The sequence below is a fragment of the Eurytemora carolleeae genome, unplaced genomic scaffold (genome assembly GCF_000591075.1).
Source record: "Eurytemora carolleeae unplaced genomic scaffold, Eaff_2.0 scaffold1433, whole genome shotgun sequence".
In the NCBI taxonomy this organism is placed as follows: Eukaryota; Metazoa; Arthropoda; class Copepoda; order Calanoida; family Temoridae; genus Eurytemora; species Eurytemora carolleeae.
The window spans coordinates 56,210-70,584 of record NW_019397339.1 but is presented as its reverse complement, the minus strand read 5'-3'; the positions used below and the strand labels follow the sequence as shown (position 1 = coordinate 70,584).

The window sequence follows — 14,375 nt, the reverse complement described above, 5'->3', positions numbered from 1 at the left end:
TCTTAGGATTGAAAACACTTTCAAAGCATTAAGTTTTTACTTTTAATATTTTAATCCAATTATTTTTCATTTAGTAATAATTTATGAGTATGTTTTTTTAAATATTAATCCTAGTATCATAATTAAATTTAACCACCAAAAATCTTTTACTACCAACAGGCTTGGAGGGGGGAGGGGACATCGACACCTCCCCCCCGCTACAACCTGTTTTGCTCTAGCAATTTCATTTTTAAAACTATCATCTTAAGGCGTAGTAATATGGAGTATCTACTGCAAAAACATAAAAAAAATGCATAGGGTAGGGTCTCAGAATATATATATATATATATTTTGAGGGTAGGGTCTCAGAAAGATTAGAGGCCAGTCGGTATGAAAATAAATCTAAAATATAATATACAGTTCTATAAATTACATTTTCAACCAACCCTTGAAAAATAGATATAAAAGCTTGTAAAACATTTTATTGTTTGTAAGTAAAAGAGTCCGAATTTTTAAAACCTCCCTATATATAGTATATAATCGTTAAAAGTACGCCAAGGAGCTGGCCTTGGTAAATTGGGCTTTGAATATGCAATGATTGACTTTAACTACAAGGTCTTATTCTATACATAGATTCAGACACCCCCATATCCCGACCCCCTGGTATTGGTAAAAGTCAAAACTTTGAAATTTGCTACCAGAAAAATTGATTAAAATATAATTACCTTTTGACTCCTAGTATGCAAATGCATTAGCTTCAGTGAATATTTACACAGCTTTCTATAATTGGTCAGAAATATACAGGGTTACCCAGTACCCACAAAGGATGAGAATGTTAAGAAAACTTTATCATCTTCAAATATAAAGATGAAAGTTTCATACCTTTAATGTAGTCTTAATGTGGCTTAATTAATAGTATGACAAAAAAAGAAATTAGTTTATATAGTTGAAGGGAATCATGAATAAAAGAAAGAAATTAGTTTATATAGTTGAAGGGAATCATGAATAAAAGAAAGAGGAATCATGAATAAAAGAAATAAATTAGTTTATAGTTGAAGGGAATCATTAATAAAAAAAAGAAATTAGTTTATATATTTGAAGGGAATCATGAATAAAAGAAAGAAATTAGTTTATATAGTTGAAGGTAATCATGAATAAAAGTAAGAAATTAGTTTATAGTTGAAGGGAATCATGAATAAAAAAAGAAATTAGTTTATATAGTTGAAGGGAATCATGAATAAAAGAAATAAATTAGTTTATAGTTGAAGGGAATCATTAATAAAAAAAAGATATTAGTTTATAATTGAAGGGAATCATGAATAAAAGAAAGAAATTAGTTTATAGTTGAAGGGAATCATGAATAAAAAAAAAGAAATTAGTTTATATAGTTGAAGTGAATCATGAATAAAAGAAATGTCTGAGGCTGTTGAAATTTTCTGACTTTTCCTACATACCCAAAGCCCTCCCTCTAGGCCTAAAACCGGGCTTTAATACTAACTGCCTGAGTCTTCAGGCATACTGCCTGAATGATTGCTTTTGCCTGTAACAAACTAAATCTTTGTTTTGACCCACTTTCACTTGTCAGATTTTGATAAAATTTAGCTTTTTGGAAAGCCTTTGACATAAGGAAACGGATTGCATAAGTTTAAAAAAAAAAAATTGCAAATTATTTGCAAAAAACCTGTCAAAGGAAATTTGCACATTTTTAGTTTTCTTGATTAAAAATTAGGTTATTTAAAATTTTTCAAAATTTTTTGCATATTTAAAATGGCATGGTTAAGGGCTTTTCAAAAATGTATAATTTTTCATTTTTTGGACAAATTTTTTTTTGCAAACATTTTTACAATTTAACTGGATTTTGCGATAAAAATTCAAGTTTTGCAAATTTGAATTTTTTTTTGCAGATTCTAAAAGTAGGGCACAAGAGTTTTCCAATGATGTATCATTTGTCATATTTGGACATCAAACATGGGATTTAGAGGGGGGGTGGGTCAAATTGACCCTCCCCCCCAGCATATTCTGGTTTTCAAGTACCCCAGCAGAGATAGGGTTAAAGGAAAATGTTCAATAGAGGAGAATCGTACATTGGAAGAGAATTGTACATTAGTGGAGAATCTACATTAGAGGAGATTTCACATTAGAGTGTTTTGCAAATAAGAGGAGAATTGCACATTAGAGGAGAATTATACGTTAGAATAGAATTGTGCATCAGAGGAGAATTGTACTTTAGAGGAGAATTTTACTTTAGAGGAGAATTGTACTTTAGAGGAGAATTGTACATTGGAGGGGAATTGTACATTAATGGAGAATCATTCATAAGAGAAGATTTGTACATTAGAGGAGAATCGTACATGAGAAGAGAATCGTTGATTATAGAAGAATCGTGAAAAGGAGAATAATCGTACATGAGAAGATAATTGTGAATTTGAGGAGAATCGCACTTTAGAGGAGAATCGTACATAAGAAGATAATTTTCAATTAAATGAGAATCATAAACTAGAGGAGAATCGTAGATAAGAGGAGAAATATATATCAGAGGAGAATCGTACATTAGAGGCAATTTTTACATTATAGGACATTCATATATTAGAGGAGAATCGTTCATTAAAGAAGAATCCTACATTAGAGAAGAATCTTCCATTTAAGGAAAATCATACATTAGAGGAAAATTTTACATCATAGAAGAATCATATATTAGAGGAGAATCGTACATTAGAGGAGAATCGCACATTAGAGGAGAATCATACATTAGAGGAAAATTTTACATCATAGAAGAATCATATATTAGAGGAGAATCGTACATTTCGAGAATCATACATTAGAGGAGAATCTTGCATTACAGATCATCATACATTAGAGGAGAATCGTTCATGAGAAGACAAATGTAAATGGTTAATTTTTTTGGTTTTTTCCATATTTTTTTTAATTCGATTTTTTAAAACTTCACAAGGAAAACGTCAGGCAATTCAGCTAGTTTTTTTTATAATACAGAATACTACCATAACACTCAAGTGCTTCCGTACATGTTTGAAATATTTTCAAATATTTAAAGAAAATAGGCAATAGATATTTTATGTTTAACTGTTTAAAACCAAGATTATATTCTAGGATTAAAGGGACTGTAAACGTAATTACAATTGACCCTCCCCATCAAAAGAGTCATATGTCCAATTCACAATAGTACCTTTTAAAACTTCCTCTGTTAAAGTTTGAATTGAATATATGTTTCTTGTATTTTGTTTCGTTTAAATTTTCTATAAGAAATAAAAAAATCTGAAGTGAAATAGCCTCAGAATATATATACTATAGATTAACAGATGGCAGCATTTGGTTTGGGAGGTTTCACGAAATATCCTGTATTGGTAGGATATTGTGAACATGCATTGGTTTGTTATTGTGTACATGTAGTACACCGGGATTTGGGGGATTTGTTTTGATTTGATATATTCTGCACTACAGGGTGTCCCATAGGAATTCAGCGACGAATTGTATATCGTATTTGCTATGAATTAGCATTGTAATACCTAATTTCAAAAGCCATAATATTATTATGTCTGCTAGAGTTTTTTTTTTGAAAAGGGTAAAAGACTGTAAAGATGTGTCTATAATGTCTTTGCAAGATGAACATTGAAGACGGACAAGTTTACTCTGTTTGTATACTGAAATTTTCTTGTTTTACAAAGTACAACCGTATGCAGTCAAAACATAAACAAACAAAATGTGAACATAGCAGACGAAATTCTTACAGATTACAGCTTTCTCAGTTGGTATCACTATAATAAATCAAAGAATTATTTAAAAAGACGATATCGAATTCGTCACTGAATTCCCATGTTTTTTGGGACACCCTGTATCTAAACGTTTTATTCAAATCAAACCCAATTGAAACTTTTGCTCTTTTCCACCTAATTATCTAACTCCATAATTATTCCAAATTATAACATTTTATAAAAATCTATTTTGAAAATTTAATTAAAGTAATTTTTCTTATTGTTTTTCGGAGAACAATTTGTTCATTTCATCAAACTCCTTCATTACCTCCAAATGAGTTATTTAATAAGAATGTATTTCTTTAAATTGATATAATTATTCTTTTTCTTTTTTTAGAATTTTTTAAAATTAGATGTCAATTAATTTATTTGTAAGTGAAATGTCTCAGTACGTCCTGAGTCCATAACAAGCACTTGGAGGGTTGGCAGCCTTCTGTAAGTTAATGAGAAGATATTTAAAAAAAGAAATAAATCCATGGTTTCCGTGGGACCTATAAGAAGAACAGTGTCAAGTCATTATATCCTATGTCTATTTTTCCTACAGTGTTAAAGGTGATAATATCAATACAATGAAGACAACTTGTTTATTTGAGTTTTAATTGTTATCAACCTTTTTTCGAATTACAAGTAAATAAAGAGAAGCTTTTCTAATTGGCATCTTCTCTTTTGTTTATCCATGCTGTTCAAAAGCTTGATAAAAGTAAAAATTTAAATCAAAAGTCGTCTTTATTGTATTGATATAATCGCCTACCACCGCATAACAAAAATCAAAATATACTTTTTTCAGAAAGTATAATGATGGTTTCAAAGTTGAACATCTTCAATTTGTCTTTTTTCATGCTAGGAAAAATTTGTTTGGAATTATAGAAATGTTTAAAAAAAACCCTTAGGCACCCTTGCTCTAATCGGAACCATAGGAGGGTGTCTGAAAAAACTGGAAAAATATCATTTGATTGAGACCTTAAAAATAGTGTACAGAAATAACAAACGGCAACCTAATTTTAGCAATATTTTTTATGACCAAATAATCACAAAAGAGGCAAATTCCTACCATTTCCCAAGTGCGGTCTGCCATTTTTTCCTTTCATACAACCATAAAAATGTCTAATCCTAAACCAAATCATTCATATCTCACGTAATTATATTATAACAAAAATATGGCAGAAAACATTTTGAAAATGGTAGGACTTCAGCTCTTTTTTTTATTATTATTTCAAGAAAAAATATTATTAAAATTAGCTTGTCCATGATCAATTCAAGAAACATTTTCTAAAGTCAAAGACGACCTTATTCGAGAAATGTCTGAGTCAGAGCCTGAAATTTGTTAGAAATTATGAATGTTAACTTTACATTTTGGATTTGTTTTTTCAAGCTAAAACTATCATATTTGCAGCAAATTATATTAACGAATTTAGGTTTATAAATCCTTTACTCTTAATCTTAACAAACTATAACTTTAGAAAACAAACTATTTTTTTCATCCTACAAGGGTTTTGTTTGATTCAATAAATTTGAAATTACTCTAATAGTCATTTAATATGGAGGGATTCTCCAAACTTATAAGTGCAAAAATATCACAAGGTTTTGTTTTTTCCTAAGAACGAAAATTTGTTATAGATATTTTACAAAATCTATATTTTGTAACCAAACAAATAAACTTTAGGTATTTTAGCTAAAAATTGTGCTTTTGGACTTAAAGCTGGCGAAACCTTCACCAAATCAATTGGTAAATATTCTAGAAACTTTAAATTATTCACTACTTCTTCACAATAAACTAAGGTAGAGGGAAGATCAAATAGGCTATGTGATCGGCTGGGTAAAGTATAAATCTGGTGACGTCTTCAAAGTCGACAGGATAAAGTCAGGCTGCAGTACATGCCACGCGCCACTAGGGCTTGTACAAGAAGTCGGTCCGCTTCGAATTCAAATTGACCCTAGTTCACATTGACTTTACAAATTAACGTTATTTGATAACAGTCCGTTTAATATCCCGCTTTTGGAGGAATCATGGCTAGCTCTGTAATGTTGGACAAATGCATTAAAATATTTCACATTTAGGGTTTAAGACTTTTTACAGTGCCTCAACTACTGAAACCTTGAATCTACAAGATTGTTCTTTCCGATGTCTGGCTCTACCACACTGTGACATCTTTGAATATCAGGTAAAAATGTATCTCATTTCACTGTGTTCGGTGTACATTTGTACAATTGTACAGCATACGGTGTACAGTATACTGTGTACAGTGTACGGTGTAAAGTGTACGGTGTACAATGTACGATGTACAATTGTACACCGTACATCGGTTTTTATTTGGTCAACAATTTTGATACTGTTTATATCAATCTTCCTTTCAGCCTGCTGCAGTTGTATTATAAGACAATATTTATAAAATTCCGAAGATTATTAGGATCCTTTCCGCTCCCGGCTTCCCTGAGATAGTATTGAAAAGGGTAACAATTCAATCATAAGCATAATTTTTTTCTTTTTTAAACCGATTGGGGTTTTAGGTTTTCAAAAAACTCGACAAACATCTCTTAAAGTTATATTTTATTTCGCAATACAAGACATTGACACTAGCATGAAAGATGTAAGCCTGACGATTTTTTGTAATGGTTCGTAAAAGAACAATCGGTATGGCTTCATTCAGGCCTATATCTTCTGTGGCTCCCAGAGAAACAACCAAACATAAACTACAAAGATGTTTGAAGAATTTGAAAAACCTGAAATATTTGAAAAAAACAGATGTACAATTATGCCCAACTCTACTTATACTATAATTGTATAGGATGGGCAGTGCACACTGGGTCAAACAATTGGTAAGAAATTTCCATCAGAAAGGAAAAAACAAATTCTAAGTTTTTTTCAGTGTAATTTTAAATTAGACTTTCAAATAAGGTCTCTGTGATTCAGAATAGACATGTTTCATATTTGCTTAAAAGTTTGTCAAAATTAAAACTTAATGTTTAAACAAAACAATTTGTTGGAATATAAAATTATAATGCTTGAAACCCGCAGGATAATTTAATAAACATAATGTTTCCCTTGTTTATAATAAATATGCAAGTTTTATAACTGAACCCTTTTTCCAGGTCTACGTAACAGCATAGGTTACAATTCTACTGAACAATGGGAGAGGAAAAAACCAACTGGTAAATTTTAAAAATATGTTTTGAATAAAATCATTAATACAATATGATGATTCTATGAATAGAATTTTTATGTAACATATACTTGTAAATATGAAAATATTGAAACACATTTTCATTTATTAATTTAGTTTTCAATTGAAAATTTAAACTTGTCGTGAACTGAACCTTTCTTTCGTCAAGAATAGATTAAAGAGGACTACGGTCTTGACATTTAATATGAGCAGTCGGACAATGAATTCAAGATATATATTCCCCTAAATTTAGAAACAATACATTAATGCATAAAACAAATAGACGATAAATAGGGATGTCAATCGCGGTTCGAACGCCTTATTTTAACACAATTATTTTGAAAATTAACAGAAAATTAACAGAAAATTCAGGAGTTTGCGCAATATAATGTAGGCAACCTTTAAGGAAATAAAATTTTTGAGGCCTATTGTGGCCGAATTTAAAGAATTTGAACCGTGCCTAGAGACGTGGTTCAAAGATAAGACCCGGTTCAAACATGGTCGGTTCACCTTGAAATTTTATTCGGTGTTTCGAGATTTGTGCCAGTGCACAGTTTAAACCGGCAGTACACATTAATCAAATTCGGCCTCTGAAGTCATAAGTTTTGAACCTCGGAATAAAGCATTGATCTTTATCTTATGCAGCAATATACTGATTAATTTGATTCCCCTCAGAGTCAAATAATCTTTCAATTTTCAATCGTTGTTTGAATATTTAAAATTTCAACCAGAGTAAGACCATCCAATCTTAACTTAGTTCTTTATAGTTTAAAGGAATTGAATCTTTGCCACAAACTATAACTTTCTAATCCCTTTATCTTTTCAACCAAATGTAGACTGTAGATATTTCAAACTATGAATTCTGTTGGATCACCATCAGGTTGCATAGTTATAGAGATTAGAAAATTTGAGTTTGTGGCAAAGGCTCAATTCCTTTAAAATGTTTTCTTTATTTACAGGGTGTATCCCAAAACATTGTTTCGAACCTGGATATACTACACTAGGAATGGATCAAGATTTTAAATTAATAATTTTTGCAGAAAATTGGACATTTTAAATTTTTAACCAAGCTGCATTGGAATCAAATATTTAAACAAAAAATACACAGTGTGATTAAAAAACAGGGATTAGCGTTATAAGTCCCAATATTCTTTAAATGGCTTGAAAAAGTGCTGATGTAGTTTATAATATATATATATATATAGGATATATATATATAAAGTTTGAAGGGTTCGTTAAATTACCTGTTTGTCGTTCGATTCTGTCGATTCTGTTCAACTATGGTTTTTAAATGATAAAAAAAGCTGAAAACCTCTACTCCCTGTTTAAGGGGTCACCCTGTAACAGCATAAACTTAATCCTCTGACTGTAGCTGGAGCTGAATTATTTGCTGGTAGTATTTCTTTTTTCTTTCAGATAATGATACAGGGTGGTCCATAAAACATAGAAATTAATTTTTATTTTATTTTTTACAAGGCACTAATTCATAAACATACTTTCTATATGGTACATTCCCACACCGAAAATTAAGTGCTTCTTTCGGAATTATCTTGATTTGGACCATTTAAGAATGACATTGATTTTGAAAAATTGATACCCTCTTTCAAGGTTATAATGCAAGGAAAGTTAATTACAGTTGCGTAAATATTGAAACCAGTTCTCTCAGGGCGGAATTTGTAAAAAAGAATAGATGCATCAGTGTTCGTTTTGTATTCGAATAGGTTAAGAGCATTAAATTTTGATAATTTTGAAAATTCACATAATAGTTTCCTGTGACAAGAATATTTAATTGATTTTTATGTGAAAGATGGATCCCATCATTCCCATGTCAGGCTTCGACATCCGTCTTGTGTTTACATTACCGCCCAGGGACAATACACTGCGTACACCTATGAAATAACTTTCCTTGCATTTTAACATTCCATCTTTGTCATTTAACAATTAATCAGAAATCAAAGACGATTTTCAAGAAGTCTCTTAATTTCTGTGTTTATTGGGATTAATGACACCCTGTATAATACACATGCATTTACAGGGTTTCCCACCAAATAGGACAGTTGGTGAATAGTTTAGAATATCTTATTATTTGTTAAGTTGTTTGATACCAAAGACAAAAAAATAAGAATATAATATGGGAGTTATGTTATAGTAAAATTGATTTCCAAGTAAAACATATTTAGACAAAAGATTTGTTTAACGAAATAAACTGCAAAATATCTAATACAGCATATAGAAGACGACATTCATAATTATTTATTAAATTTCATGTTTCGTGGGACACCTTGTAAATGAAACGTAAGTTTCATTTAACTTCATTTAAAATGGTTGCTATGCATGATTGCTTTGAAAACAATATGAAGGAACATAAATTGGAGGGGAATACGTACGTTTTTTGCCTCAAGATAATTTTATAAACTTAATGTTAAAATTTTAAATAAAATCTAACCCAATTATATTTGATATAAAGGGACTGTACACTTTTTTTCAAATAACTCTCTATTGGTAAACTACAATGTCAGACAACAAAGTTTTCCTTGTCGTTTAAACTTTTTATTTTTTATATTAAAGCGACATGATTCCGAATTGAAAGAATTTGAGACGCGGCTAAAATTTGAGACGTGGTTCAAATATAAATGGTTCCACTTGTATTCAATGTTTCAAGATTTAAGCCGGCGCTCAATTGAATCCGGTTTTTGGCGGATTTGAGACGCGGCTCAAATTCATTAAATTCGGACTATGGGTATCTTTGCAGTGAGGATAGTAAAAACTTTAAAAATGGTATGAAACGCTTTACATTTCAAGTGACTCTCGATCCATGCAAAGATGGCAATGCCCGATTTACAACGGTACCCTTGAAACTGCTGTTTTTCTGCAGGACTCAACAAGTGTTTCTGTGAATTTCTCCTTTACTTCTTTATACTGTTTAGAAACTACAACGGAATCTGCTTATACTGTTTAGAAACTGAAACGGAATCTGCTTATACTGTTTAGAAACTGATACGGAATCTGCTTATACTGTTTAGAAACTACAACGGAATCTGCTTATACTGTTTAGAAACTGATACGGAATCTGCTTATACTGTTTAGAAACTGAAACGAAATCTGCTATACGGAATCTGCTTATACTGTTTAGAAACTACAACGGAATCTGCTTATACTGTTTAGAAACTGATACGGAATCTGCTTATACTGTTTAGAAACTGAAACGAAATCTGCTTATATACTGTTCAGAAACTGAAACGAAATCTGCTTATACTGTTTAGAAACTGAAACGGAATCTGTTTATACTGTTTAGAAACTGAAACGAAATCTGCTTATATACTGTTCAGAAACTGAAACGAAATCTGCTTCTATAACTGTTTAGAAATTGAAACGGAATCTGCTCATGAATGTGGTTGTAACTGTGTCTCTACTAGGGGCTGTAAAGTCTTTGAATGGAGTCCATCTGTAAAGAATTGTTACATGAAGACCAGAAGATTTTTAATTTCTTATTATCATTGTAGTTATCCAAATTATATGATTACCGGGTTTTCTAACTGTTCTTAAACACAGTTGATATTTCCTGAAGTACAGTAAAACCTATTTTGGCTTGGAAGCCTTGGCACTTTTACTTCACAGGAAATACAAAGTGTCCAAATAAACATTAGCATTGAGTGACCCGATCGTTTTTGAAAATAATGTAATCTTTAGCATATTATAATCATGCTAGAATTTAGAATTTGTTTTTAAATGTTTTGCTTACATATTCTTGTTCTTACATAAACTTGCAGAAACATTACACAAATTCTAAAATTATCTCTAGCAGAGTCTAAATCTAAAGAATAGAAAGTTACGACTTAATTGTTAAGTTTAAGCTTAAATTCCACTTCTGACTTACTGTAAACCAGAAATTTAAGCGTATAGCTTTGATATTAAACTCGCCGATTTTGGCGAGTTAAAATTTAAACCTGCGAATACTCACATTAAAGTTTTCGACATTTAAAACATGAAAATGATTTGATTGGACGATTTAAGTTCTTTAAATTAATATATCTTTCCCCATTCTCAGGATTAAATAAATTAATATAGATAAATTCGAAATATATTTTGTTTGCGCTGCTGTTATGTCAGTTGTGTAAACAAATTGTAATTACAAAACAGAACAGATGATGTTGCTGATTGGTTGAACCCTTTAGGGTTAAATCGAGAAAGATTAATGTTTCAGTCGCAACTCATTATTTTTCTGAACTTTTGAGCTTTAACTCAAATTTCACGCATCATTTAGTTTTAGACTTAGAAGTAATTATAATTTGCAATTTTGAAAAAAGGTATTAGGATGCTCAATCTTAAAAAAAGACGATTTTGAATGGGTCACTAGATTTCACTGTTTATTTGGACACCCTTTTTTTGTAAACTATAAGAACCAAAGTTCTAATCTGGGTTTGAATTTTCTAAAACTTTTGGCTTTAAACATTTTGGATTGAACAGGTCAAAAAGTAACAGTTGCTATATCATATTATGTTAGGTGTAAAAAACCAAATTTTTATTTTGAATTGTGATTTTCGATTTTCTCATTTCTTGGTTTGAATATTTTAACATTTTGGCTTTAAATATGTTGTACAATTAAACATTTATAGAGGACGTGAGTCAGACTCTAATAAAAACGCATAAATAACTTCCAGTATATATATTTCTTATAAATTATTACTAGAGGGTTCAGAACTAGAGTCAATATCGATATCACACGTGTAGATGATTTATCAGTACTATGCTCCGTATCCGTTCTATCTCATTCTGTTGAATCTTGTGGCACTTGTTTAACGCGGCCAGGAGTCGTCTTCCACAAATTGAACATTTCTTTATGCACCATTTGCAGGCAAACTAAATAACAGTGTTAATTTAAAATTAAGTAGTTTCTAAATAAGTTTTTTTTTCTATGACATTTCTTTGATTTCTTCAACTTCTAAAATAGTGGTTTGAATTTTGATTTAAATTTTAAATTGTGATGTAGTGGTTTGAATTTTGATTTTAATTTTAAATTGTGACATAGTGGTTTGAATTTTGATTTAAATTTCAAATTGTGATATAAGTGGTGTAAAATTGATTTAAATTTAAATTTGTGACGTTATGCTTTGAATTTTGATTTACATTTTAAATTGTGACATAGTGGTTTGAATTTTGATTTAAATTTTAGATTGTGATATAGTGGTTTGAATTTTGATTTAAATTTTAAATTGTGACATAGTGGTTTGAATTTTGATTCAAATTTTAGATTGTGATATAGTGGTTTGAATTTTGTTAGTCTGTTGGCTTAAAACATTTTGGATATTTACACCAGCAAAATTTTAGCATTCTTTGTAAATGAAAAACAAACAGTTGATCTCATGTTATGTACAGGGATAACCAGAAAACTCTATAATAACTATTTACTATAACTATTTACTATATAGACACTTACTACATCACAGGTTAAGTGAAATGGGTCTGTTTACACTGCACAATTGATGTGTCCTATGCTCATTGGACTATTTAAAGTTAAAACTTGAATCTAAAAGTTGTTTTTCTATTTCAGAGTTTGTAGTTTATCTCATATTTATTACATAAGTAGTTTGTAAGAAAGTTTTTCCTTGTAATTGTTTTATTATGCACCGTAATGTAACAAGTATGTAATTTATTTTAAAGAACAAATTAAATTTAAATATATTCACTTCATTTTCTCATTTTGTATTTAACAGTGGTATTCTTATTATCCTTACTATACGAGGGAGGGAGTCCAGAGTTCCTCAAATAGTAATCACCGCCACCGAAATCTGTTTTGCGGCAAGCGCGCTCCTCAATTGGTAATCTTCAACACCTCAAATAGTAATCACCCCAAAAAAGCATAAAATTAAATCGTTTATTTCTTAGAAATAAGACCATATTGACCTCTTTTAATGGCCCTATGGTGTACAATATTGTTAAAGCTTTCTTTATTGCTCCTTAGTTTCGAAAATAAATCAATAAATATGCCAAACTAAGTGCTAGAAATAGATTACGTTTTTTAGTTTCAAGTTTCGCTTTAAGAATGTTTGCGGCATTTTCCTCTGAATGTTGTTTTTTTTATAGAGAGGAAACTTTAACCCATTATTAGTGGACTAAATACTTAATTTTCAGTAGTTGGTGTGATGAGACTAATTTTTCAAAATCTTATGTTCTTTCTATGCATATAATTAGTTTTGTTGTAGATGTTGAACTCGAGTAGGCGAATACAAAAATCTAAACACTGTAAAGGTTTTTTGAAAATATCTTTTAAATGGAGATTGATATTACCTAGGGCGCGATGAGATAATTTTTAGTAAATTTTAAGTCCTTTCTATGCATATAATTAGTTTTGTTGTAGATGTTGAACTCGAGTTGGCGAATACAAAAATCTAAACACTGTAAAGGTTTTTTGAAAATATCTTTTAAATGGAGATTGATATTACCTAGGGCGCGATGAGATAATTTTTAGTAAACAGGCAGCCCGACCTTTTTTGTATCTTGACGCTAATCATGAAATGCAGTCATTAAAGTGGCGAATTGGATCTAAGATTCGGCTAAAATGAACTGTGCATTAATTCTCAGTTTTTGTTGACCAAACAAATCTGAAAATAATTTGAAAATTTAGTTTAAGTCAATACATATGCCATAAAACCCCGATAGATGTCGAAAATTGTGTTAAAAGTGCATTAAATTCAAATCACAGAAAACAAAATTTTACGGTGATTACTAATTGAGGAGCGCGCTTGCCGCAAAACAGATTTGGGTGGCGGTGATCACTATTTGAGGAACTCTGGACTCCCTCCCTCACTATACCGAAGTGCCTGACGTTGCTTGTGAAATAAAAAAATAGATTTTGATAGAAAAATAAATAGATTTTGTTTGCCAATGTTTACCCCAGGGTATTCATGGGCATTATTGCTAACATATATTCAGACAACATTTTATTGCAGATTTGATTTTTATTCAGCTTATACGCAAGCATGGTGTAGTAATAGTTCGCCCAATATAATGTTTCACCCAAAAACGTTTCACCCAATAATGTTTCATCCAATGACGTTTCACCCAATAACGTTTCACCCAATAACGTTTCACCCAACTCAAGTTTCGCCCAAACTACACAAACTTGAATTACACCCCCTCCCCCCCAAAAAAAATCTGTAGCAAATTTTATTTTGAAGTTATAAAAGTTATATGTTAGAATTTGTTATAGTTGTTTCCTAATTAAAATTTGAGGCAAATCGGTCCATGAGTTTATGAGTTATGATCGGAAATCGGACAAGAAAGTTCTGTGCAATGCGCATTAGACAAATAAAAAAAATTGGGTGAAACGCTTAAGTAAGTGTAGATTTGGGCAAAATGTGAGTACAGGGTGAAACGTAGTTTGGGGGAAACATAGTATTGGGTGAAACGTGACTTGATTCGGTGTAACATAATTTTGGTGAAACACCTAGGGTGAAACATGCTT

The 14,375-nt window shown here is 30.6% G+C and overlaps 1 protein-coding gene across 1 annotated transcript; it reads left to right on the top strand.

Moving 5' to 3' along the window:
- The first annotated feature begins 5,047 nt into the window (after positions 1–5,047).
- LOC111713613 (uncharacterized) lies at positions 5,048–8,037 on the top strand. Its single transcript, XM_023488507.1, has 6 exons — positions 5,048–5,072; positions 5,413–5,475; positions 5,808–5,911; positions 6,536–6,566; positions 6,840–6,899; positions 7,870–8,037. Exons 1-6 carry the CDS (start codon positions 5,048–5,050, stop codon positions 7,965–7,967), a joined length of 381 nt encoding a protein of 126 aa, XP_023344275.1. The 3' UTR covers positions 7,968–8,037.
- The last annotated feature ends 6,338 nt before the right edge of the window (positions 8,038–14,375 follow it).

What these genes read in the sequence shown, in the direction of transcription:
- LOC111713613 (XM_023488507.1), top strand. Translation starts at nt 5,048, where the DNA reads ATGTCTGAGTCAGAGCCTGAAATTT. An exon ending in GTGACATCTTTGAATATCAG is followed by an intron (nt 5,912 to 6,535) that starts GTAAAAATGTAT and finishes ATAATTGTATAG; the next exon opens with GATGGGCAGTGCACACTGGG. An exon ending in CACACTGGGTCAAACAATTG is followed by an intron (nt 6,567 to 6,839) that starts GTAAGAAATTTC and finishes CCCTTTTTCCAG; the next exon opens with GTCTACGTAACAGCATAGGT.